Here is a 26,004-nt window from a genome sequence, read left to right as displayed (position 1 = left end):
TAATTTGTAATAGGCCAACATACATATTCATACGTTCATACTGTCGAGTACAACATGCACACTTTGTTACTAGCCTACTGATACCGTTATAAACTATACCACAAATTGAGTCTTCAGAAAAACACTGTATGTAGACTGTGTTTTTTTTTGTGTGTGTGTGTGTGTGTGTGTGTGTGTGTGTATGTGTGTGTGTGTGTGTGTAGCTAATAATTTGTCTTCCTTCAACGGACATTTGGCTGCTTCACCAACTCCCCATTTCGCCACCTCCTCCTCGTCGCCTTGGAGTGTGAAGAGTCGCTCTGTATCTACCCATCCAGCAGCCTCCGAGTGAGTCACTGTCTTCTCCCCGTCTCCCGGGATGCCAAGCGCTGTCATCGCCGTGGGCAGACCGGGCGTGGGTGAGAGTGGCAGCGCACCAGGAGAGGAAAACGATTATGTGGGCGGTGGAGGCTCATCTTGGCCCAGTGGCCGAGGTGAATCAAGAAGGCTCAGGGTCTCACAAGGCCATTTCTTCACAGCATATAACTTGTTTAAAGCGTGACGATGGATCACATCAACACAGTTTTAATGTCGGTACCCTAGTGGATGCATCATTGTTGTTCTTACGACGGATTTGTATTGATATTCTTGGTGGTTCTTCGGGACCTATTTATTTGATTTTATTCGAAACTGCGAACACTGAACTTCAATTGATTAGGCCCATGTTTTCCGCAGGCGCCGCTGCACTGTTGAACAGTTTTGAACAATTGAACAGTGTCAAAAGATCTTCCATTTCTTCTCTCATGTTGACTGCATTGGGGGTAAGGTCTCATCCAATTAATTTGAATCCAATTTAAATCTGAATGTAATTGAGGTAGGCTACATGGGTTCTGAGGCCGGCGTAATTAGAGGACAGCCAGAGCTGGATGATTTGGGTGATAATATCACCACTGCTACACTACACATGCGCTGTTCAGACCGTCTGCAGGTTACAACGTCTAAACGCCTTGGTGAAGTGGAAAGTGGAATCTCACAATGTGCATCTTGTCTTGTCAACTAAAACTGAAACACCCGTATGGATTGGTGATGTTATTTGGAAGCTGCAGGCTAATGTGTACAATATGCGAAGTTATTAATCAAGGATAAAAGCAGATGACCGAGGGAGACAGTGTATGTGTGAAAGAAAAATCCCTCCAAGATGTTGCTCTTTGTAAGTGCTGTAGTAATGTGGTTACTTTTAAATATTAGTGTCTAGTGCATAACCATTACTGCCTGTCAGGAGAGGCCAGCGTTGTAAAGGAGTCACATCTGGAGCATCTTGTCTGTGACCCGGTTAGTGTCGTCACCAGTGAACATCCTCATGACATCACGGGCTTTGTGTTTTATGTGGAAATGAACCTCTGCAGCAAAGGGCTCTGCAGCTCCCACGTCTAGTAGTGGTGTAAGTGCAAAACATCATCAGCTGTTGCTGTGAGGAGAAGTGATATAATGAAGGAACAGGAAATATTTTTGTGCTGACAGAAGTCCACAGTGTCTCAGCACTTAACTCGTGAAGAGACACAAGGTGAAACAGCCAGATCCACCTCACTATTGGTCTGATGGCTGTGTAGTTAAAAACAGGAAGATAACCCCCTCAAATACACAACCAAACGCCGCCGCTCAATTCACCTGACGCCTCCTTTTATTCCCATGGCTTTTGTTGTAAAATAAACTCGAATAATGAAAACCCCTGCTTTGGATTGGCTAACGCTGAACATTACTGAGAGTTGCTGCACTGAAATAAAATCGCATAGAGCTCCTTTTCTTTTTTTACATTTGGTTTATTTGTTTATTTATCAGTTTCCTTTTATTTTCGAAATATAGACTGTATTTATCAGAAATCTGCTTTTCCGTTTGGCTCGAGGATCCCTGGGTAATTGTGGGTTTGCATCAGTGAGGAAGTCTAATCGCCAGGCTGGTTCATAAATCAGTTTCCCAGCGCACAATGAAAAGGGCGGTGGCACTGACAAAAAGAGGGAAAACGATTGTGTCGAATTCATTTAACCGAAATCAGTGTGCAGATGACATTGACCACTCCATGCACGGCGTCCAGATTTGTAAATAGATAAATCCTCGGAGTCTTTTCGTCTTTTGGGTTTTATTTTTTATTAGATCGTGCTCGATCATTTTATCGGAGGTGCTGAAATGCAGCCAGCATTTGAGCGAGTGGCTCCCCCTCCCCTTTTGCCCACAGACACCATCACCACATAGCAGGGAGAGGGAGAGAGAGAGAGACCAATAGGCAGAATCATTGAAAGTCAGCCTTGCTAGGAGGATAGAGAAATTTAATAACAGCACCCAGGCAGACAAAGGAAAATATGGATGCACAGGGGAAAATTTCCTATAAACAAGTACCAGAGAGGATGCGGTGGTCTTCCTGCACATAGTCGGAGTTATGCACGGACTATTCCCTCGTTTTTAATGAGGCGGGTGGGGACGCACAGCAAGCTGAAAAGGCGGAAAGATTTCTCAAACCCGTCTGCAAATTCTGCCTGCCTGCGATGGCTGTAACGGCGCGATGCTGTTACAGTGTAAAGGAGAATGTGCCTTTTTCCTTATATTTGGTTATTTTCGTACTCAGTGGCCTTACACATGCACAAATTCGATACTCCATTCCGGAGGAGCTGGAGAACGGGGCATTGGTCGGTGACATTGTCCGGGATTTGGGTCTAGACCTGAGGAAACTTTCCACCCGACGAATCAGAATCACATCGGACAGCGGCAGGAGATATTTCACCATAAATCACAAAACCGGGAAGCTGGTGGTGAGTGACCGCATTGACCGAGAGACGGTTTGTGAATTCAGTGGCACCTGTTCACGCAACCTGGAGGTGGTATTAGAGAATCCACTGGAGGTGCACAACGTGGAGGTGGAGATTTTGGACGTGAACGATAACGCGCCACAGTTCCCTCGAGATGAATATCAGCTTGAGGTGTCGGAGTCCGCTCTCACCGGCTCGCGGTTCCACATCGAGGGAGCTCAGGATGCAGATGATGGCTCCAACTCTGTGAAGCAGTATCGCCTCAGCCCAAACGACCACCTCACCCTGGACTCTATTAAGCCCTTTTCCAATAATAAGCACATCGAGCTTATTCTCAAAAAGCCTTTTGACCGCGAACAGATACCCTCTCATCAGCTAATCCTGACAGCTATGGATGGAGGCACCCCACAGCGAACTGGCACGGCCAAAATCAATGTACGCATCCTTGATGCCAATGACAACGTGCCTGCGTTTGACAGCTCCGTGTACAAAGTAAAACTGTCTGAAAACTCTCCAAAGGGCGCACTTGTGATCAAGTTAAATGCAACAGACCCTGATGAGGGCTCAAATGGGGACGTTTTTTATTCTTTCAGCAGTTACACGCCAGAAAGAGTCAGGCAGATGTTTTCCATGGACACAGACACAGGGGAAATTCGTGTGAAAAACAACATAGACTATGAGGAGACAAACTCATATGAAATGTACATACAGGCTATGGACAAGGGGCCAGCTCCTGTGGCAGTACACTGTAAAGTAGTTGTAGAAGTTTTGGATGTCAATGACAACATTCCTGATATTGTACTGTCTTCACTCTCCAGCCCTGTACGTGAGGATGCCCGGGCTGACACGGTTGTAGCATTGATCAGTGTGAATGACCGTGACTCTGGACCAAATAAACAAGTTACCCTAGAGATCATGCCCCATTTGCCTTTTAAGATCAAGTCCTTCCGGAACCACTATACCATTGTCACATCTGCTTTCCTGGACCGAGAAACCATCTCATCCTACAATGTCACCGTCAACGCTGTGGATGGAGGCACCCCACCCCTGTCATCTCAAATGACCTTTAAGGTGGACGTTGCAGATGTGAATGATAACCCACCTCGTTTTGAACAGACATCATATACTGTTTATATTACAGAGAACAATGCTCCCGGCGCACCTCTGTGTGTTGTTAAGGCCACAGATGATGATGCTGCAGAAAATGCACGCATCACATATACTGTCCTCAATGACAACAACCATGGTATCCCTGTAGCCAGCTACGTCAGCATCAAACCTGATACAGGTGAGGCCTGTGCCCTGCGAGCCTTCGACTTTGAGAAGCTGAGGGAGTTTCACTTTCAGATTAAAGCCCAGGATAATGGTGTGCCTCCCCTCAGCCGTGTGGCCACAGTGTATGTTTACATTATGGATCAGAATGATCACGTGCCCAGGATAGTCTATCCACCTGCCAATGGGAGCCGCACCACAGAGACGCTGATGAAAAACGCTGAAGCAGGAGTATTGGTTAGCAAGGTGAGGGCGTGGGATGGTGATGCAGGGCAGAATGCTTGGCTGCTCTATGCCCTGGAGCAGACCAACATAGACTTTGACCTGTTTAAGGTGCATGAGTACACAGGTGAGATCCGCACCACAAGGCGTGTCATTGAGGACAACTCCACCTCCTTTGTTTTGAGAGTGCTGGTGCGCGATAACGGCTTACCGCCACTCTCATCCACCGCCACCATCCATGTGCATGTGATGGAGCTGCCAACGAAGCTGACCCCTGATCCCAAGCGCATCATCAGGCCCAACAGCCCCCTAATGTTTTCAAATGTCACCCTCTACCTCATCATAGCCCTGAGTGCCACAACTTTTGTATTCCTGGTCACCGTCTTTGTGCTGGCCATTGTGCGTTGCCATGCCTACTGCACCCAGCCTGGTTCCTGCTCCCCATGTTGCGTGTCCAAGAAGAGTGTTCCAGAAGGGGGCACCTCAGCAGGTGGTGGTGCGGGTGGAGGAAGAGCTGCAGGTGGAGGAGGTGGAGGAGGAGGAGGAGGAGGAGGAGGTGGAGGGCAGCCAAATGACAATGTGGCCCTGCGCCGTGACCTCAAAGTGGAACCGCATTATATTGAAGTGCGGGGAAATGGGTCTATGACGAAAACATACTGTTACAAAACATGCCTGACTGCCACGTCAGGAAGTGACACTTTTATGTTCTACAATACGGGACGGCCGCACAGTGGCACCTGGGGCTCAGGCTACGTCACCAGCCACAGCGGACAGAGCCAGTTATTTGTACGGCGTCTCAGTATGCCAGACGCAACTGCCATTCAGGTGTGTGTCTGGTGTGATCTCTGTGTTTGTTATTTTAGATTGCCTCACAACAGTAAATGACACACAAAGCACACGCCATAAAAGGAAAATTCTCAGAGAGTTATGGTTCAGGTTTTGCTCTAGGGCGGTGTTCTCGCAGTAGGATTGCAGTTGACATTTACAGCTCTGGAGCTGTTGAAGCCTTTCATTTGTTCTTCTCTGGTGTGATGTTTTTAAAAAATATATATTTTATTGCTGCTTTTTCAGATAATTGTTTTTCTAGTGCAAAGTGACAGATTTGTGTGCCACTCCCATGATCTGCTTAGTCCTTTAAGTTCTCTCAAACAAATTTATATGATCTGTGTCTAACCATTTTGTTTATGTATATGCTTCTATTGTTACCTTTAGTGGTTGTTACATTACATGCCATTTATCTTCAGGTCTGCATCTTAATATTAGAGAGAAAGCTGGCATACGTGTGGGTAGCTTTTCTGGGTTGTGTGTTTATTTGAGTGGGTAGGTGGGCGTACTCTGATTTGCTGGATGTGGTAGATAGTGTCTTTGTGTGTGTTCCACGCTTGCTATAGACCAGTTGTTTGGTGATTCAGGGTTTAAGATGTTAAAGTGTGCCTGTCTTCCACATTTCTCCTCAGTTGTAATCTAAATATTTTCCAAAAACCATCTCTTTCTCTGCTTCCTGTTACTTATTCTCTTTTCAAAACAAACTAGTAGATTTCTGTAGCTTGTTCACCTATGACCTGACATAGCCAGTGTTATTTGTCTGTTATTGTTGCCACAATATTCATGTCCAGAGGGCATTCAGTGTTCATCTCTATAGAGAGGGAGAGTCTGGGAAATAGTGCAGCCTTCGCCAGCAATGAGGGCCACCAGTCACACTGCACCAAAATATGCTCTTCTGGTCACGTACCTCTCTGGTACTCAGCAGTAAGCCAGAGTTTGGGAATCGGTAAAGAAGGAGGGAATGAGGTAGAGACTGTGTCTGAGTTTCATTTAGATTAGAGCTTCATTTCATGGTTTTGTGGTATTTTATCCCATGTAAAACGTTGATGACAATATGCGTTGTTTGCTTCATTTCTGGTTGTGGTAAAACAAAGAGTATTATTAGGATAAAACAAACATTATTTGTTTTCTGCATAATAGCGTTCGCCCCAAAGCCTCTCTGGGTCTGTCTATGCAATGCAGAAAAGGATATTAGAGAAAATAAGTGATTAAAAAGAGGAATAAAGAAATGTTTAAGGTAATTGTTCTGTTATCACTTGACATGTTCCCAATTAAATGCCAGTCATGTTTGTTCTTGCTATGCAATTAACTGGCAGCGATGTGTTTCTCAGTACTGTACGTGGATTGGCTGGCTCCGCGCAGATGAGGCGGGGGATGAAAGGTGATTGGTCACAGTGTTTATGGCGGAGGTGTGAGCTCTGTATCCATGCTAGGAGTGTTCACTCAGAGGGAGAGGGAAGAATGGAGAAAAAGGCGAGAAAAGGGTTGAGTGGCCAGACCAAAAGCTTTCTTTATTACCTAATTTGCAATGTACAGCCAGGCAAGAAAATTAATACACACTTATTTCCACTTAATTTGGTTTCTCCCTTTCAAATGATAAAACAGAATGCATTGATTCCTCATCCTCAGTACGAGTCAGATTTCTGTTTATTTTGTTTGTCAGTTTTTGTTTACAATTTTTGCATGTATGTCTTCCCTTGGGAGTATATCAGACTGCCATGTTTAGGTTCCAGATGCTTGTATCTAATGTGTGTATGTGCTAGTGTGTGTGTTTTCATTTACCCCCATAAACACCATACGGCCGAGCAGACCTCTCCCTTCGGCCACTGCCATGCCGCAACAGGGCAAACGTTTAGCAAGGCTGTTTAGTCCCATTTGTGGACAATCTGGTCTTATTGTGAGTGTTTTTTGTCTCACTCTCTTGCCGTGCGTTGTGCAAATAGGTAAAATAAGACAAAGAGCGTTTGTTTAACTGTGTTTTTAATGCCATACAAACATCTTTTTCCTTTCAATATCAATCTAAACTATCGTTCCAGCCACTGATTGCTTTTTGAGGAGTGCGCCCTTAGTTTTCTCGTGTGGATAAGTGTCCCTGATGCTGCAGTGCTCTGTATCCCTGTAGACATTCTGCTCTGTTTGATTGACTCCAGGAGGAATACCAGGCCTCTCTCATTAAGACCAAATATTGGATTTCAAGGGTGATGAATGTCCACTGCAGACTTATAGAGGTCAATGCAGCTTCAGCAGCAAGTGAACATCTGTCATATTTGAAAGGAAATGGGATTGCAAATGGGTCTCTTATGAACTGCATGGCCAAGCAGGGAGAATTTAGTGTTCTCAGTCAAATTGGTTTAGCTCTGTCAGGGTTTAGGTTGAGAATAGAGAAAATGCAATCTTATCTTGGTTATGTGGTCATGTTAATGGCCCATTTTGCTGCACTGTAAGCTTGATTTTATAGAAGAATTTCAACCACTAATGAATTTTAGTTCTCTAACCACATTTGGTCAGGTTCTATGATGTTGTATCTTTATTTGTGATAATAGAATTTACTAGAAGCACAGACACTCAAATCTCATATTAGGATGTCACAAATGAATTGTAGTGGTGTGGTGTCCCTTTGTGTCCCTCTGTTGGGATGTGTCTGAGACTAGATGCAGGGCTGAGAGGGTTGATCTGATATCTGCCCTCCCCTCCCCCCTCCTTCCTCCACCTGTGACCTTCACAGGAGTGAAATGACGGAGGGCGGTGGGTGGAGGGTAAAATGTAGACTGGTTACCATGGTGAGATGTGTCAGACTGACTCAGGCAGACTGTGTGCCAGTGAAATTCAAGGCTTTGATCAGTGTAAAGAGGATATAACAGGGAGAAAGAACTCAACAGCACAGGAGAGGGAGTGGTGAATATTCAGAGACAGAATAGAGGAAGGTAGGGTGGTACGGTGGAAAGGAGAAATACAGCAGACGCTGTTCAGAAACCATGATCTAGCATCGCTGAAAAACATCTTTTATTTCAGTAATTTTGTGATGACTGATTTTCATATTTTGAAATATTTTGACTGAGAATGGAGAGGAAGGGATGGAAAGCATTAGGTAGACAGGGTTTTGGGAAATACAAGAGGCCACATAATGTTTCCATGGTAATGGACTATACCACAACCAGCCTAGGCTGAGTGGACTAACAACGGACGTGTAGCCTCAGGGCCTATGTATCACAGTGCCGGGGACAGTGGGACGCTAGAGTGAAATCTCTCAAAGTCATTTTTTGTTTCAAAGGACATGGATGGAAGTGGGGAGGATGGGAGGAGATGAGTGCACCTACAAGCTTCAATTCATCACTCACTTCTCTCCAAAGGCAGGGCTATCACTGCTATGGTTGTGTATGTGACTGAGTTTGTGTGTGTATGTGTGTGCGTGGCGCACATACACTAGCAGTTCCCGCCATTACTTATTAATGAGATGGTATTGGCTTTCGCCTGTACTTAAGACTCAATTCCTCTCACTCTCTCTTGCAGCCCAAAGTGCCGAGTGCGGACTGGAGATATTCAGCCTCCCTGAGAGCAGGAGGTGTAATGCAGAGGTAAGCATCCCATTTTTTTCCTGTCACTTTGCAGTAAGTATCTCGTCATAACCTCACCAGTCACTTTCATCATGTTTTGTTAAAGACCAAAAGACATGTACACCATTGTCCCACCTGGTAAGATTTAAGCAAATAACCAAATCCTGCACCATTCTCTAACTGATCTTAAGCACCACCCACCCTTCATTAAGACTGATTTCTGCCTCAGACAACTTTGAACAAAGTTTCATTTAGCCGCCAAACACACATATACAGTTGATTCTGAGAGTCGTGTAACATAGACAACATCAAATAGTGTACAGATGCATGTTATTGAGGCATACTGTAGATTTAAGATGTAAAATCATATGAACATAAAATGACATACTACTGTAGTAAAAGTCATTCTTCAGTCAGTTCAAAGGCAAAAGCCCTACCATCCTGCAATGGAGACCAAAGATAATAATCTCATACTGAGAAGTCATTCTCTCTCCCCCAAAATGTCTGTTTAAAGCAAAGGTGTGTATATACAGATAATGTCCAACTAACATTCTTTTGCAGCTAAGGCATAGTAAGTTGGGTTAATGCAGATAAAATAAACAAAGTAGGCATTTGTTTTAAAAGATTAAGACCCATATTATCTTGCATATCTGACAAAACCCTTTTGTTTCCCTTGGTTGGTTAATGCTAGAGAACCAGTTGATGCATAGTTTTTTAATGACTTAAAAGAGGATATGTAGTCAGGTGATAATGGTACCTTTGAAAACACTTCTTGGTGTTGGTGCTGATGTTGAGCTGATATTGAGGTCTACTGCACAGTCTAATCCACTCTTGACATTTCACTAAAATCGTTTTGGTTTGTTGAAATGGAATAAACAACATCAACATGAAAAGGGTACAGAGTGTCCCTCTTACATGGCCACCAGGCAAAATTGATAAATGTCTTCAAAGCCTTACCCATCTTTGTACCACAGAGCCGGGTGAGGCATTTAGGTTCACCCATTGGCCTATCCCAGTAAAGATGTCTGAGATTATCTTTGCTGCCAGCTGTTGCTCAGCTGTGATTACAGTGCTGAGGGGAAAGGGGTGGGACTTAGCATCAGTCATTTCCAAAACAGAATTAATTACCATCTTGTTTTATCCGTTTACATTTCCCAGTGAACAATCTTTCTATTAAATATATAAAGTTAAATCATTTGATTAAAAAAATCTAATTTTAATGAGCAGAAATGATTACTCTTGTAATGATCATTGAAAATGAATGTGAAATGAGAGAAGCGACATAGTGAGGAGAAATGCAGTTGAAAATGGCTCTCTCAATATTACTATAGACAGATGATAACTGGCAGGAGGGAAGGGTAAGCAGAGAGGGGGTCAGTGGAAAAGGGCAGGTAGTCAGGTGGAAAGATGGCCTATCAGGGACATGGGGATTGCTGCATGACCACACCAATGATTACGACATAAGACACTGGGCTACCTGCTGTGGGATCAGATGGACCCAACCAAATCAAGGGTCATGCTAATGAGATGGCACCATAATTACAAAAAGTCACAGGCTTAATGAGTTAGACTCAGCCAAGGTATCTCTATCTATCTTACTATTCATCTGTCATATCTATGTAATCTATCTAATCTATCCACTTCCTATTGATAGACATGGCATAGATGGATAGATTTGAGACACTGGCCTTAATCAGAAAACAACTGGCTTTCGTTAGAGAAAATATAAGTAGTATTTCTCTGTAACAACCAAACCCATAATAATGATAATATGTACACACACACAGAAAGACATGTATGTGACTGTGGCGGTGTTAGCATAGAGACAACCACATTAAAAGATGGAGTGGACAAGTCTTTCACAGCTCCAAACAAACAGCATTCTTCTGTTGCTCCTTATAGACGTGGGTCTCCTGAGGCCCAAGTGTAAATGTATGTATTGTGCATGTCGTAGCATGTGATGTTTAGATTATACATTATCTGTATGCTGAATATACACATGCTGTATATATGTGCACACATGAATGTGCACTGTGATGTCCATATCAGATTAATAACTGTGTACCATCTGAGTGCCATTAATGATTCCCTCATAATTACAGCAGGGATTAACCAGTCCAACATATTAAATCTGTCTCGTGACTCACTACATCTGATGTGTTTTAAGTTGACTATCCCCCATCTCCCATCACCAAGCCTCACTGAATGTCCATCTATAATCAGTGCTTGTATAACAGATTTTGGATACCACACCCAAACATCATGTAATGGCACTGACCTATTTCATTTGGTTTAATTTCTGGTGGAATGCACAACATTTCTTCCTAATTGTGTTTTTTGGGAGGTTGTGTCTGAGTTTGTTTTGTGATCACTGTAGTTACGATTTGAAACAAACAAATTTAGCCTAATGAGAAAGGATTAACACTGGAAAATGATGAGGAAGCATGTCTTTACAGACAGTAGGAGAAGGTGAGATGAGGAATGAGAAAGGACTGACATTAGTTGAAAAGTGGGATTTGCCATTAATATTTTATCAGTGTACCTTGATGATGCTGTTGCTTAGCAGCACTTAAAATGGCCTCCATCTCCAAATCACTTTTGTGCTCTTCACAGAACCATTGTAAATAGGGATCTAGACATAGCCTACATATTTTAACTGCCTTTAGCGTGATTAAACAGCAGACTAGTACTCTTATTTACAAAATTCTATTTCACCACTACCTGAAGACTGAAAGCTTCTTTTTTACCAGGAAGAAAGACCAGCTCACACAGGCCTCAGTAAAAGTTTTAACTTCTAGAGACCTAGTTTTACACTCAGGAACAGTGGGGAGAAGAGTGGAGAGGTGGCTAAAGTGGAACAGCAGCAGTCAGAGTAGTGGTTTAAGGATAACTATTTGAGTAGGTTCTGTATCTGAATGATCTCTCTTTCCTTGAAAAAAAGGTCTAGACAGTCTTTAATCTGCTGCTAACACCTAGCATCTTAAAGGTAAATGGACGGTGAAGTCAAATCACAGAAAAATAATTTCATATTACTATATGTATGGTTAGATATTCTGTTCATGGCTAGGGTAATAGTTCATGGCTAGGCTGCTACAGAATATTTGTATAATTTGGGTGAACTGACCCTTTTAAGAGAGGTTCTGCCCTTCTTGCTTGAATCATATTAGAAAGCAGTGGCCCTTTGTAAAGATACACAGGTTTCACCTGGATCTTCATGACTAAAATCTTAATGTTAGAGGTAGAAAATATAATCCTTCCATTTTTAAAGATAAGGTAGAGGCAGTGAGAGACAACTGTGGTTTGTAGCATTATTTCTGTTGCTGTTATTCAGCTCTACTGAGAATGTGGTGTTTTTCAGTAGAGGGGAGGGTGCTGAAATCCCACAGAGCAAGTGTGAAAATGTAAGAACGGCCATCTGTAATCCATAATCCAGAGAATGTCAGGAAAATGTAGGGTGAATACTTTAATCCTAATCTGAACATAGCATTTCCAACACCCACACACAAGAGTACCAAGGGTTGAATTTGTAATATTGTGCATTATAGGAAACATATGAAGATGCGAGAATTAGACATGTGGGAGTTTATATTTTAGTCACATGAAACAATCATAACATAGTTTCCCAAAGTATTAAACTGTGTATGGATGCCTTCTGTTGTGCAGTTTAATTTGACATGGCGTAGTATATACTGTATGAGAGAATACCGTTCCAGTGTTTAATATGTGCATGTTTGTTGTTTCTGTTCCAGCTCAGTGCACATGGAAGAGTCCTCAGTAATGCAGGGAGCCCAAGGGGTCCTGGTTCAGAACTGGCCCACTGCATCCAGCGCTGCTGGTAAGAATCAGTCATGTTACTCTCATCTAAACCAATCACAACTAATTTAAACAGTGGCTTAGGCACAGTAAACAGGACACAGTAAATAATCTGCTTGGCAGACATGGACCTAGTCTAGTCCTAAAGGTCTAAAATAGTGACACCTTTCTACAGTTTAGTTTAATGAATCTCTGTGCAACACATTCCGTGACACAGATTCAGACAATACCAGCTAAGACTATCTTATACCAATTACTGTGCATTCCTCAAGAGCTTATCAAACCACAGAGAGTAATAAAATGTGGAAAACAGAGCTATCAGCTACGAGATCACCCCAACCCACTCCTACCACTTCCCACTGCTGCAGGGAAAGGAAATGATACATGCTATGTAGGCGTAGATGGATATCTCTGCTCTCTGCGTCAGGAAGGGAGACAATACAGAGAAAAAGAGGGAGAGAGAGAGCCAATAGTTGATTGGATTATCAGCAAGATGTTAAGAGAGGCATAAGCCACTGAGCCACAGAGGACAAACATTAGAGAACACATTAGAGAATAATAATAAAACACAATTACCTTCCCTCTCCTCTTAATGTGGACCTCTTTCATTCTCTTGCTCTTTTACACACATACTCACAAAGACCAAGATTAGTGTTAGGTGTGTGATGTGGGCAACAAATCGTATTCATTTTCAATGTTTGAATATGTTTGTAAGCTTTTAATAATTTTATGTACCATACAGACATTTAAAATGATGTATCTGTGCATTACATAATTGTGCCTTACATACAACAGGCAATTGAACGCTAACTGTTTTGTAGTGATAGATTTGAATATTGTTCTCATGTAGGATGCAATCTTTTAAATAATTTAAGTCGTCAGGCATTTCAGTTGCATGAAATTGCATATTTGAGTCAAATTCAAAGTGGTATTCAAAACAGAATAGTAATTATTGGCAGTACTTTTGCTGTGAAGCAGCTGCAGGCAAGTGACGCACATGGAAGTGTCAGCATAGCTTGTTGCTTGATAACCATTAAGTCTAAATTTAACATTTTACACCTTCTGCCGCATTGTTGTTGTTAGGTATGCAAAAATTTTGCAAGGGTGGAACAGACTTACATGTAGAGTTTCCACCTTGCTCATAAATATTTGTGCATTATCTTTATTATGATAACTATTGATGACAGGAGAGGGTTGCACTCAGTGGCATGAAGTCACCTTATCTACAAAAGACAAAATGTTTTTGGCCATCTGTCCTTCATCAGGCTGGGAAGGACCTCACCAAGGCTTAAACAAAGCACTGCGGAGAAGGATAACAGTGCTAGATGAATTGTAAGAACAGGAACACTCGAGTATAACAAAACTCTTAATGACAGCATACTCAAAGCTAGATGTCATTTCACGTAGATTGTAATGTGAATGTCATTGCATATGATGCCATATTTCCTGCCCTTAACCAAGATTCATGACCAAAGATGCACTGCATACACAGTGTCAGCGCCCTCTGTGCATTGAGAAGAATTCAGTTGTCAACTCCTGACTTTCCTCATGATGACAAGGAAGTGGGGTCAAAAAGGATTAAAAGTGAAAGAGAGAAAAGAGTGGCCTGGTGGAGGAATATGAAGGAAGAGACAGGTGAGATAACTAGCGAGAAGTGTTTACAATAAGAGGACTGGAGCGATGGCAACAGTGCAATTAAGTTTAAATAAAGAGGTGATTTTTTTTTGTAATTAATGGCCTGGTCTGGTGTCTTTTATAGACAGGAGGCAGTGGGGTGGGCAGGCAGACAAACTACCTACACACTAACCACTGTCCCTTCCTATCCATACACACACCCACAGCCTATTCCGCTCTGCCATCGATTTCTTGCCTTGGCTGAGGACTTACAACCTGCAGGCACTTCAAAACATGAGAGACAGAGAGATAGAAAGACAGAGAGAGAGAAGAGAACAGGCAGTAGTGACGTCTTCAGGGTGGGTCAGTGGTAACAGGATCAGCTGGTGAGGATTTAAGGTGGTCTAATTAAGCTGTGGCAGTTTGAGAACAACACATTGTGTACCTGCTAATCTTGCTTTGCCTAAAGGCTAACTGTCCATTCTTTTTCTCGTTGTTAGCCAGGTTAAGAATGGAAATATTAGCTTCAGGTTAACTTTTTTGGTTGGATTAAGAATAATTATTTGTTATGAGTGTCAGATAATATGAAAAGGATTTATTTCCCTGACTGGAGGACAAGATTGAGAAAAAATTGTGTTGTGACTTTCAAGTTGGTTCTCTTTATCATGTCTCAGACATGAGAGAAATGGAGATATTGATTCAATGTGGCCTGTCACATCACTATGAGTCATAGTCTGTGCTATTTATAACTAAATCTGCTTGTTTGTTAGGCAGCCTGTGGTCCTTAGGTGGCAAGCAGGAGTATATGGGAGTTTGGTTTGTTGAGGGAGTTGTTTCAGTCTGGGTGCTATTTTGCCTCACAGTCTATTTTTTGCTTTAATATGAGACACAGAGGTACAGCCGACATCGCCCCTGTTTCTTCCCTTCTGATTTCAAACATGTGGATCTGTATTTTGGTAATAAGTTGTGTGTCTGTGTCGGTGCATCTTTATTTTGTGTTTTCATGTGTACGTGCTTGTGTGTGCTTGGCTGTGTTTCTAAGTGTGTTTTGGCTGCCTGCTTTGTGTGTTGCTCCTGCTGTGACAGATGGAGCGCAGCCCACGCCCAGATTAACAGACCCATATTAATGAAATCAGGGTTCTGCTTGCTGTCTAACTCTCTCTCTCCCTATCTGTTCCTCACTCCTCATGTCTTCATCTTCTGTCTCTCCCTCTATTTCACAGCTCTGTCTCTAAACCAAGGGCACATTGGGATTCAGAGAAAACTGTGCAGAATTGCAACCATCCCCTGGAGAGATTGGCAGAGAGAGACAGGAGTGAGGAGGGAGAAAGGCGTATTGCAAAGCGAGGGATTGAAAAGAAACAAGAGAAAAAGCAATAAAAGATAAGGTGGATAGAAAGGTAGAGAAGCAATAGACATAAACAGTTTGGGAGGGAGTGACAACAAGTAAATCAGAGTGATTGACTGTAACAAAGTCTGCAAAGGAAAGAGAGGTAGCTATATGAGGCTGCTGTTGCTAGGGGAGAGTGGTTAGACTAGACAGAGAGAGAGAGAGAGAGAGAGAGAGAGACAGAGAGAGCTTGCAGCATTATTCTCCATCAGCACAAGCACTGTCACCATGACTCCTACCAATGTCCTACTGCCTCACTGGAGGATGTAGTTTCCACGGCAACCATTCATGGCCCTTAATATTGGCAGGAGAGAGAGGAAGGGAGGGGCGCTGTTATAGGGGAGTGCAAACATATGGTGTGGGACAAAAGGTGCTGAAGGAAGGGGGGAAGAGGGGGAAAGAAAAAGCAGACTGTGGCATCAGGTCAAGGACAATACAAAGAGACGTGTGACTGAAATGCACGTACATGAGCAAAAGCTAAAACAGAGCAGGAGGGAGTGATAGAGGTAAAGGAGGGAGGGATATGTTTGGAAAGTGAGAGTTGGAGGTAAGAGGTGTAAAGTAAAGGAGAGAGCAGAGGAGTGATTAACAGAAGGAGAGTGACCTACATTCACTGGGGCGGTGGTGTACTGCAGAGGTGGATGCAGGTTTACTGTTTTCTGTATTACCCCAGATCGCACACACATACACACTGAAACACATTCACAGAGGAACAGAGAAAGACAGATTTGATTAGGGTTAACAGTAATGAACTACAGCAGGCACCTGTCAAAGCAAAAACGGACTCAAGGGTGGAGGCAAAAGGCCAAGTGAGGGGGAGAAAGTGTAGAGAGATGATGGAGAAAAAGGTGGTCAAGAGGAGACTCTACTGAGGATTTATGCTTCATTTTGCTCCTTTAATGCCTCAGGGCTTGACCATATGATCTACTATGTAGCATCTATGACCATGACATCATCCATTTACATGTACTGTAAGTTTCTACGAGTAAACTTTGAGTGATTTCTCTGGGTGGTGGATAAAAAGAGACAAACAGATAGGTAAAGAAGAGATAAAAACAGACAGTTGATTCAGTTCAAGCCTAGATATCATACATTACATCTGCAGTCTTTTAGTTAAGTTGTATTTGATATGAAAAGATTTTTGGCACCATCAGAAAGGCAAGGTAGAACAGTCTAGAGGCAGTCAGGGACTTTTCACTGTTTCTGAATCCCTCCGCCCCATCTGTTTCCTGTTCTCGACTTCAGTTATTTGCTTTCCTTTATTGTCACTGTTTTTGGTTCCCATCCTGTACTCTTCGAGTCTTTAGATGTCTTGCCATCTCGCTCCCTCTCTTTCTCTCTGGAGAATAAATCAATTTCTACTTCACCATTTATTTTTGTATCATAGCACCTACACATGCTAACATATACACACACAAATACACCGATAAGAAATCAAACTCCCACACATACACCTACATTCAGTGCTATTTTTTTGTGTCAAGTCCTGTCACTTGAGATTGCTTGTGTCCACCATCTGCCACATGATCCAGCTGGGAGCAGACAGCAAGGTGCTCAACCTGGCATGAAACCCAAACAGGCACACACACACAAAATTGTACACTCAAATATGTACATGCAGAGTCATAATTGCTCTTAAAAACCTACAACCAGCCATCATTATTGTATTATTACTAACAACAGTTTTATTTCTTCATTTCATTTACTGTTAGCAGATTGGGGAATATATGGTAATTTATGCAGGCACAAAAACTTATTCTGTCACCACCCAGGCATATCAGTGAAAAAATAGACACATGAATAAGAATTAGGTTTTGAATAGACAGCAGCATCACATTTTATTCTTATCAAAATGGGTACACACTGCACAGCACACTAACAGACACAGGTGTTATCTTCAAGATGGGTGTGGTCGCAGCTGACTATTTGCTATCATAACAATCACAGATTTCTCTACCACTGCAGTGTGAAAAAAAACAGAATCATACCTTCAGGATGCATTTTTTTCACTCCACCCACCATTTTGGTGGTGAGCATCGTGTTTCATATCTGCATCCTTGCACTCCTGGCCCCTCTTCTTCCTCCTCCTCCTCCTCCCCTTCCTCCTCAGCTCGTTATGTAACGCTGCACTGCGCTCCACTGCGCTTCTGTCCAACTGGCCGATGGTAGGGCAAGACAAGGGGATGAATAAAGTAGATGTGGCAAAATGGAGCTTGGGTGATTTAAGTGGCTGTGAAAACCTTGGACGGCACAGGGGAGCGAAGGGACAGTCACACGCAGAGATGCTGAGTTGAAGACTCCAGAGATCAAACTCAGGGGGAGATATGGAGAAAAGTCTGTAATGCAAAATTATTGATTGCAGCGGCTTGAGTCACTCTAGCATTTCAAATATGGAACATGGCGAGAGTAATAGAATTGAGGGCAACAGTCATCACTATGAAACAAATAAACCATCCTTATCTCTAATGTGCCTGGTAGTTATCATTGATGGACAAGCTGTTTAATGGCCAATCACATTGATGTTGCCATAAACATTGATTGGCATGATTAAGACTTTTGTCAATAACTGGGAGGGACGGGTGTTGGCTGGCTGAGTTTTCACACAAGATTAGTTGAAAGGTCAGGGGAGCTGAGAGAGAGAGACAGAAAGAGAGAGAGGGTGGCTGGGAAAAGAGAGGGAGGGAGGTTGTGCAAGAGGAACAGGGAGGAAGTTTTGCTCTGCAACAGCCATCAGATTGAAGCAATGGCTGTGTGGAGATCGGTGTTGGGTGAGGTGAGTCTGTTACCAGTGTGAAGGAAGAGACCCAGAGAAAATGCAAACAGCAAATAAAGTGAGAAAAGACAGTATAAGGAGACAGATAAAAAGGGTTAAATATAGAGGGAATAAATGTGTAGCTGACATCACAGGCCAAAGCCCATATTGTCAATGTTGTCTGTAACATCAAAGTTACATATGTTGTTAGAAATGTTTTTTAAAAAGTACAAAAGGAACCCCCCAAATCAGCAAAGACTATTATGATATGGCCTTTTCAGTTGCACCAGAGTTTAACATAGACTACAGTGTATCCCATGATTTGTAACTAAGACATTGACCCTTTCAAGAGAGTCACCCTGCCCTGCCTTACCCTTTTCTATCTGTCTGCTCTTAGCATGACTCATCACTCTCCGGGGTGTTGTTTTGTTTATGAATGTAAGTTTGCATGGGGTCACTGGTGTCTCATCAAGTTCCCACATTGAGTTAGACAGGTAATTTCTTAGAGGCAAGAGAGTGGACACTTTAGAGCAAAGCATTGCGAGCACTCCAGCATTCTGCATTTTGTGCTCCTTTTCTTCTGTTTCTGCCTTCCTTTTGAGATTATAGAATCAGGGTCATGTTTCTGCTTGGGGAGTCAGATGAGGACTTATCAACTGGGGGAAGAGTCTCGCTTTGTAAATGAATGTGACTAGCTGTCTCTGGGTCTACAAGTGGAGGAAGCAGTGACTGGATTTAGCCTGTCCTGTCCTAATCTTCTCAGTCTCTATGTCAAATTCTGTCTTCTCTCTGTGGCTTTTGCAGCTGTGTTGTTGCAGTCAGTGAAAGTATGATAGCTTTTTGGGGAATAGTGATATGAAACAATTAAAATGCCTGACCTACATAATTCATGTACGGCCGTCCCAGTCTGACTTTTTAAATATATCTGGGGGAATTAAACATGATATTGAAAATGACAATTCAGACTAGGGCTGCAACTAACAATTATTTTCCTTTATTGAACATTATTTTCTCAATTAGTCTGTTCATAGTTTGGTCTATAAAATAAAATAAAAATAGTGAAAAACGCTCATCACAATTTCCTAAAGCCCAAGGTAACGTCTGTAAGTTGCTTAAAGCTTAAAGCTATTAAATTTACTGTGTTATACTGTGTTATAAAACAGGGATAATTAGCAAATCTTCACATTGGAGAAGATGGATGCCATTGTCTGCTTCAACTTGGGCAGTTTCCCTGCAGAAGGAGAAGCTTTACAGCAGTGCATGCCTCTATGACTGATTGAGATTGTATGCCAAGCAGGAGACGTCATGTTTGCAATGGATTCACTCCATGAATCCTTCACTGTGAGTGGATCGCACTGAGAGTTGGTAATTGAAAATGGTAAAATATGGAAGGAAAAACAAGTAAGAAGTGTGAGCAAAATATTAATTAAAAGCAGCGATGAAAATGATAGAGAGAATGCGATTGGAGTACATTATATTTGAAAAGGGGAACTAATAAACACAAACACATTAACTGCATATGAGACTTATGTTCTGTCTCAGTGATGTAATGGAGAATTTTATGCATATCAGTCCATCCCTATGTTCACTTTAACCACTATTTCTTGTATCACCAAGGTCGTCATAATTGGATAATATTCAGCTTACACCCGACAGTACATTCATAGTTTAGTCAGAATTACGTTTGCATTCTCTATGTCCAACTATATTTAGGATAACAGTTAATTTTGTTTTAAGAGATGCAGCATGAAGAAAACTGAAACCAAACATAGAGTGTATATTTTGAGGCTGGATGGGTAATTGTGTGGTAAGATAAGATTGGAAGCTGGTATTCTCTGCCCTGGGTACTGCATGAGGTCAGGCTTCTTCTTCCAGACACTGTTCCTTCTGGTTGGATGGAGTCCTGCCTAGTTAATCTCCCCTTTGGAAAGAACTCAGAAAAGGAGTCAGAGAAATAAAAGGAATATGTGAGGCAAGTGTGGCAAGTAGGTCATTGCTGTGAGGAAAGAACCCAAGTGACGGCTTCTTTTGCTGGTAGACTGTGCTTAGGTTTGTTATATACTGCACATAGACATTAATATAATGACACACACCCACACAATGAAGTATGGGTGTGAACACTCCTTGATGCATGGTCAGGTTGGTTGTTAATGCCCTCCTAAATACAGTTACACCTGCCAATTACTGAATAATGACATGTTTGCTTTGTGTCCACTTTTCTTACCAGTGTCCTTTTCAACAAGGAATTGCTTATGTACATGTTGCCACCCTTTTAACTATGTAATTTATTTCTGAGGACAAGACATTTCTGTCCATTGGCAGCACAGGAGAAAGTACAAAACCTGTAGCAATGATGAAAGGTGTTTTCTCACCAGTCTGTTAAATATGACCTAGACCCTGTTACTTACGAGACAGTTTACTGGTTTAACTCCTTGAACACTTTCTATGTAGCGCAGGAAATACAGTATCCGATAAAATAAAATAAAATAAAATGTTGCTTTTCTTGCAAAACAGTTCAGTGAAATTCTTCTAAAATACCACAGCGTTACTTCATTACCTTTCTCATCCTGTAACATAATGACAAAGGGTTTAATGTTTCATCAAACAGTGCCACGGATGTTAGCTTTGGCCAAGAGGGAGCCTTTGATTCATTGCCCACTTAGCAGTCTCTTGGAAACCTCCTGTTAAGTTCCACCACTTCCCATCTTTTACAGCATGTCATGGCTGTTCCCCACGGAATGCCACTCATTATAGACCGATTAAATTTTTACAGTGACTGCTGTGGATATCAGTGAAATCTCCTTGCAGTCAAAGTTTTGACACAGTAGGCCTGATTTATGTATATAAATGTGCAGCGCAGATTTTCACTGTGCCTTTTATTTAATATAATGTCTGCAATTTTGATGTTGTCTGTGAATAAGAAAATTATAACATTTGGTCATTTTATAGCCACATCTGTTTGAAGCTAATAAATAGCAAATAATAACCCATCATCCATCTCTCTGTTTCTTTCAGATGCTGAAGGGGGAGAGGTGTCCCCCCCAATGGGTGCTGGTGTAGACAGCAACAGCTGGCACTTTCGCTATGGCCCCGGCGGTCCTGGTGCACCCCCACAGCACCTGAAACCTGGCGAGGTTCCCCAGAAGCCTTCATCATCCCTGGCTCCCCGCCATAATATCCATCAGACAGAACCAGGGAGGAGAGGACGACAAGAGCGATTTCATTACCTTCGGAAAGAAAGAGGAGGCCAAGAAGAAAAAGAAGAAGAAGAAGGAGAAGAAAGACAAGAAAGATAAGGGGAAGGATGATGGAGATGAGTAGAGGAGCAGAAAGAAAAAATAGCAAAGAAGAAAAGGGCGTTGTTAAAACAGAGGTTCCAACCAAAGTCCACTGGGCTAAAAGAAAATGTGAAAACTATTATAGATTTTCCAATTTCATTTTATTACCTATTTTCACTGATAATATTTTAAAGCTCTTTCTGTTATGAACCTGGCCTTACCAAGATTAATTTTACCTTCAGTCCCTTACTGAGGTCAACTATTGATCTTGCCTTGATAAACAAAATGATTGATTTTGCTCCACGCCCCTATGTGCCTATACACTCTGAGTAAACTCATGTCAGTCATCTTTTCCGATTAGGAAGGACTAATGTTTGCCCTCATCTTGAATTTTTTCTCCTTTAACCCATTGGGCACGTTGGCACCTCTGTCTTACCCCCTCCCCAACTATGATGTGTAAACCATTCTCTCTGAGAGAAGACAAATACTTTGTACAAGAACAACAAAAAGCTCTGTGCCAGCCAAGGAAAAGAAAAATGACAAAGAAGATTGAGACAGATGTATGCCATCTGGAGCTGGACACACACTACTTGTAAATAGCACAGGAGAGAGTCACTGAAACTAAGGCTAACATAACACTGCTGCAGATTCCTCTGATAATTACCAACAGTGTTTCCTGAGATCTCAATGAAACCACATGTACACACGCGCATGCGCACACATTCAAACATGGCAACACATACACACACTTACCATGACAAAGTAGAGACAGAAAACACTTGCGACTTGAGGGAGAGAAACAAAAAAGTCAACTGACATCAAAGAAATGTGCTTAAAACTAGACACTGCAAGCTTTTTGCCCTGCACAGTCGCTTATGCGGTGCACATGTGTACATCAACTCTCTCAGGATGGAAGCAGCATCCTTTGCGATCACTCTGTATTTGCTCACTGCATTTGAAGGACACAGAGAGCTTCATCTCCAGCCAGAACCCCAACTGAGGAATGCAGAGAGCACCGAAAAGATGGAGAGATGGGAGGATACTTCACATTCTCCTGAGGATCACAGAGGGGAGAGTCCAGCTGAGCTGGCTTGTGACTCCGCTTTCAGTCAGTGGACTCTGATGAAACCTTATGGAATATTAGGAGAGTCTTGAGATTTTGATAACACCTTCTCTTCTCCCCCTGCCGCAGCAAAAGCCTAAAGGTTTCTGCTTTGAATGTTTGGTAGCAACCAGTCCTTACCTTGATACCTTGAGTTTACAACTGCTCACCTGCTTGTACTTGCCCCAAGCTGCCACGAGCCGTCCTCCCCTCCCCCAACTGCCTTTTTCCCCACTTGAACTTGTTCTGTTTTCATCTAAAGAGATTCACTATTACATACTCTGGCATTTTTTTTTTTCTGTCCTCATAGCTTTAACTGCTTTTTGCATGTCATGCCCACCCCCATTTACCCTCAGACACTGCACCAAACCCCCGCTCTGCACCCTGCTCAGGATCAATCCTGGGAATGGCCTGCTCTGAACATTGTGGTGTGCTGAGAACAGCATGGAGTAATGTGGATGAGGCCTGGGGAAGCCCAGTCGGGGGTCTACGCCCTGAACTCTTGTCAGATGTTTCTCTAAGGGCACAACGGTTCAGTGCTTTTAACTTACGAGTACTACAGTACACTGTTCATTTCCTGTTTGTAGCCACTGATGAGAGGGGACCAGGTGGGATGAGGCAGATTACAGGGGTGGAGGACTGGGATAAAGTGAGGAGACAGGTGCCGTGGGCTGGCCCTCCCCCTTCATGTACAAGAGAAAGTTGTTCGCCAAATTGATTGTTTAGGATCGTTGAGTCACATATTTTCATCAGCTTTTATGTACGCTGTAAATGTAGCGTAGACTTTTCATAGATTGTCTCTACATTAGTAATTGAAACCTGTTAAAAATACGGGCATCTATGGATTCCCATCCCACAGCTATATCCCACCAATCCTCTCTCAGGAGGTTTTGAAAAAGGGGCACGCACAGGCCTCAAGACCTGCTTCTGTTGGTTCCCCTCCCCTGCCTGTACCTTGTTGCCACGTCCCCAAAGTTTTGCGGCTCAGTATGACGTCACTCCATTAAGTGGCTGCTGCATGTACTGCTCTAAGGAAACACATACTATATAGAGAAATATATATATAAATAGATAGATGGCTATGATTTTATTCTTTTGTATTATCATTTTTCTTCATTAGTCACACAGGAGATATTTGTATGTTCTTCTGTCTGCCAAACATCTATGTACTACAATCTTCACGCTCCACAGATGTTGTATGGCATCCACTAAACCTCTTTAGATATTTGTAAATGCTATAGTGTGATACCTTTCAACGCAAGTTTTATTCTTTTTCTTTTACCAACTATGATTTTTGCTTTTGAGAACAAGCAAAGCAAGAAAAAAAGAAAAAAAATCACTCTCTGTGTCCGGCTTTGACATGACGATCTAACTAACACTGTAATATTGTAACTGAAATATGTATGATCCTATGATGAGCTATCACTTCCCTTTCACTCTAAAAAACAGAAAAATGACTTAAAAAATATTCCAGTGTAAAAAAAGTATATGTAGTGTATGCTTGTGTTTAGTGAGCGTTCATGCTGTCATTCTTTCCCAATGTATGGTGGTGAACTATGGTGGCAATGTGCTATCCTAATTGGACTAGCCCAGATCTGTTGTAAAACCCTTTTTTTGTACACCCGCTCATCAACTGTGACAGTGAAGTAGTGAATTTCATTTATTTCATTTACTTTCTGACTTTTTTATTTTACCTAAATGTATACAGTGGTAATGTGTTTTGTTTATAAATCACTAATAAAGTTTTCTTTCTTAAAAATAAATGTGAATTTATTGTCTTTGGGGTTTGTCGTGTTGTGTGTGTGTGTGTGTGTGTGTGTGTGTGTGTGTGTGTGTGTGTGTGTGTGTGTGCCTTATTCTTTCTCTCTGTCATTTGAAGAAATGTATTACAATATAAAATAAAATATAATAATAATATAAAATACAGAATATGACTGAATTTACATAATGGTAACTTTTTTGAGTCTGTATCATCTGTATTTTTTTTAAATATTGTGCAATGAATAAGGCTATTTTAATCAAAACATAGCCTTATGTAATGAAAGTCTTAATTAGAAATCAGTATCAGAATTGTACTTATTTTACAGAGGAGGCTTTTATCTCAGGAGAGTTTTAAAAATAGGGTCAATGCAACACTTCAGAAGAGTGGGAAAGAATTAATCAGTAAGAGCGAAAAAGAGTGCATCTCCTCACATCAGAGAGGGCAGGACTGACAAAGTATCAGGTTGCTCTTCTCTATCGCACATGCTCACATCCTGCTTCTTCCTCTGCACTGAAGCACTCAGATGAGAGACACAGGCAGAATGACCTGCCTGGCACTGATGCCTAATCTCTCCGCCATGGTCACAGATGGTCCCAACAGTACCTTGTGAAAGGATGCTTCCAGAGGCAACATCATTTAATAGAGTGGCTAAGTAGATTTATTGTATTTTCCCATGGGTGACTTTGTAGAAAAAAGGCCAAAATAGAGAGACATCAGTCATGCTGGCCTAGATAAAATGCAGCATTGATAATCAATACTTTTATCCAGTCATCTACTCAGGCAGCCAGCTCAATAGTTTCCTAAAGGGCCATTTAGAGCTCTAGGAACTACAACAGATTACTCATTTTGTTGTTTTGTTTGTTTGGAAAAAACAACATTCTGGGTTTATTCTACTATATTATTCATCTATACCAAATAGATGTGTTTGCGAATTATTGTGTTTTTATACTGATGCTGCTCTTGAAATATATAAAGTTAATGAAGGCTCCCTCTCTCCAGTTTTGGCTTTCATCTTGCACCCAGGGAGGGGGAGAGAAGTCAAGAGTTCATGTTTAAAAAATTGCTTGCAAAAATGCTACATCCCACTCTTTATTTTATCCTCCCCAGGAGACAGACGGAAATGGTTTCTATGGTTACAGCTCTTTGGGGAATAGTCTCTATGGCAATAGCCTTATACACTTAGCAAACACAGGAGGGCTGAAGCAGTGGGGTGCCCAAGATGGGGTCATGGTGTGTCTGGGGGTGTGTCCTTTCAAATGCCACAGACAGCACAGATGACTATGGCTGTTGATTTGATGATGCAATATCGCATACAGCGTCTCTGACACCTCACTGACATTTCACTGTTAAGAACAACACATCCATGGAAGAACAACACGTTAACAAAAATCACTAACACCCACACATTTAAAATGCCTACAATTACATATTCCCATGAGCATTCACAAAATGTGCTCTGGTCTTTCTGAATTTTGGCTCATTTGAGTTAAACAAACAAATTAACAAACAAGCAAAGCGGCTCAGTGTGCAGAAAAGTAGCCTGCAGTGTTTGGTCTGCAGAGCAGTGAATCTCTGGCTAATGAATATGGATATATATTACGGCAGAATGAACAGAGCCATGCAAACAGAGCAGTGGGCCA

General features: G+C 42.1%; 1 protein-coding gene across 1 annotated transcript; it reads left to right on the top strand.

The window, feature by feature from the left end:
• Positions 1 to 875: 875 nt before the first annotated feature.
• On the top strand, positions 876 to 24,266 carry LOC122880020 (protocadherin alpha-C2-like). The gene is given in 6 exon segments (XM_044204738.1): positions 876 to 5,099; positions 8,610 to 8,674; positions 12,403 to 12,488; positions 21,238 to 21,357; positions 21,360 to 21,383; positions 21,386 to 24,266. Coding segments are annotated over 6 exon segments (3,033 nt in total). The 5' UTR covers positions 876 to 2,519; the 3' UTR covers positions 21,544 to 24,266.
• Positions 24,267 to 26,004: the final 1,738 nt, after the last annotated feature.

Source organism: Siniperca chuatsi, linkage group LG8 (assembly GCF_020085105.1).
Source record: "Siniperca chuatsi isolate FFG_IHB_CAS linkage group LG8, ASM2008510v1, whole genome shotgun sequence".
NCBI lineage: Eukaryota > Metazoa > Chordata > Actinopteri > Centrarchiformes > Sinipercidae > Siniperca > Siniperca chuatsi.
This window is presented reverse-complemented; position numbering and strand designations above follow the sequence as displayed.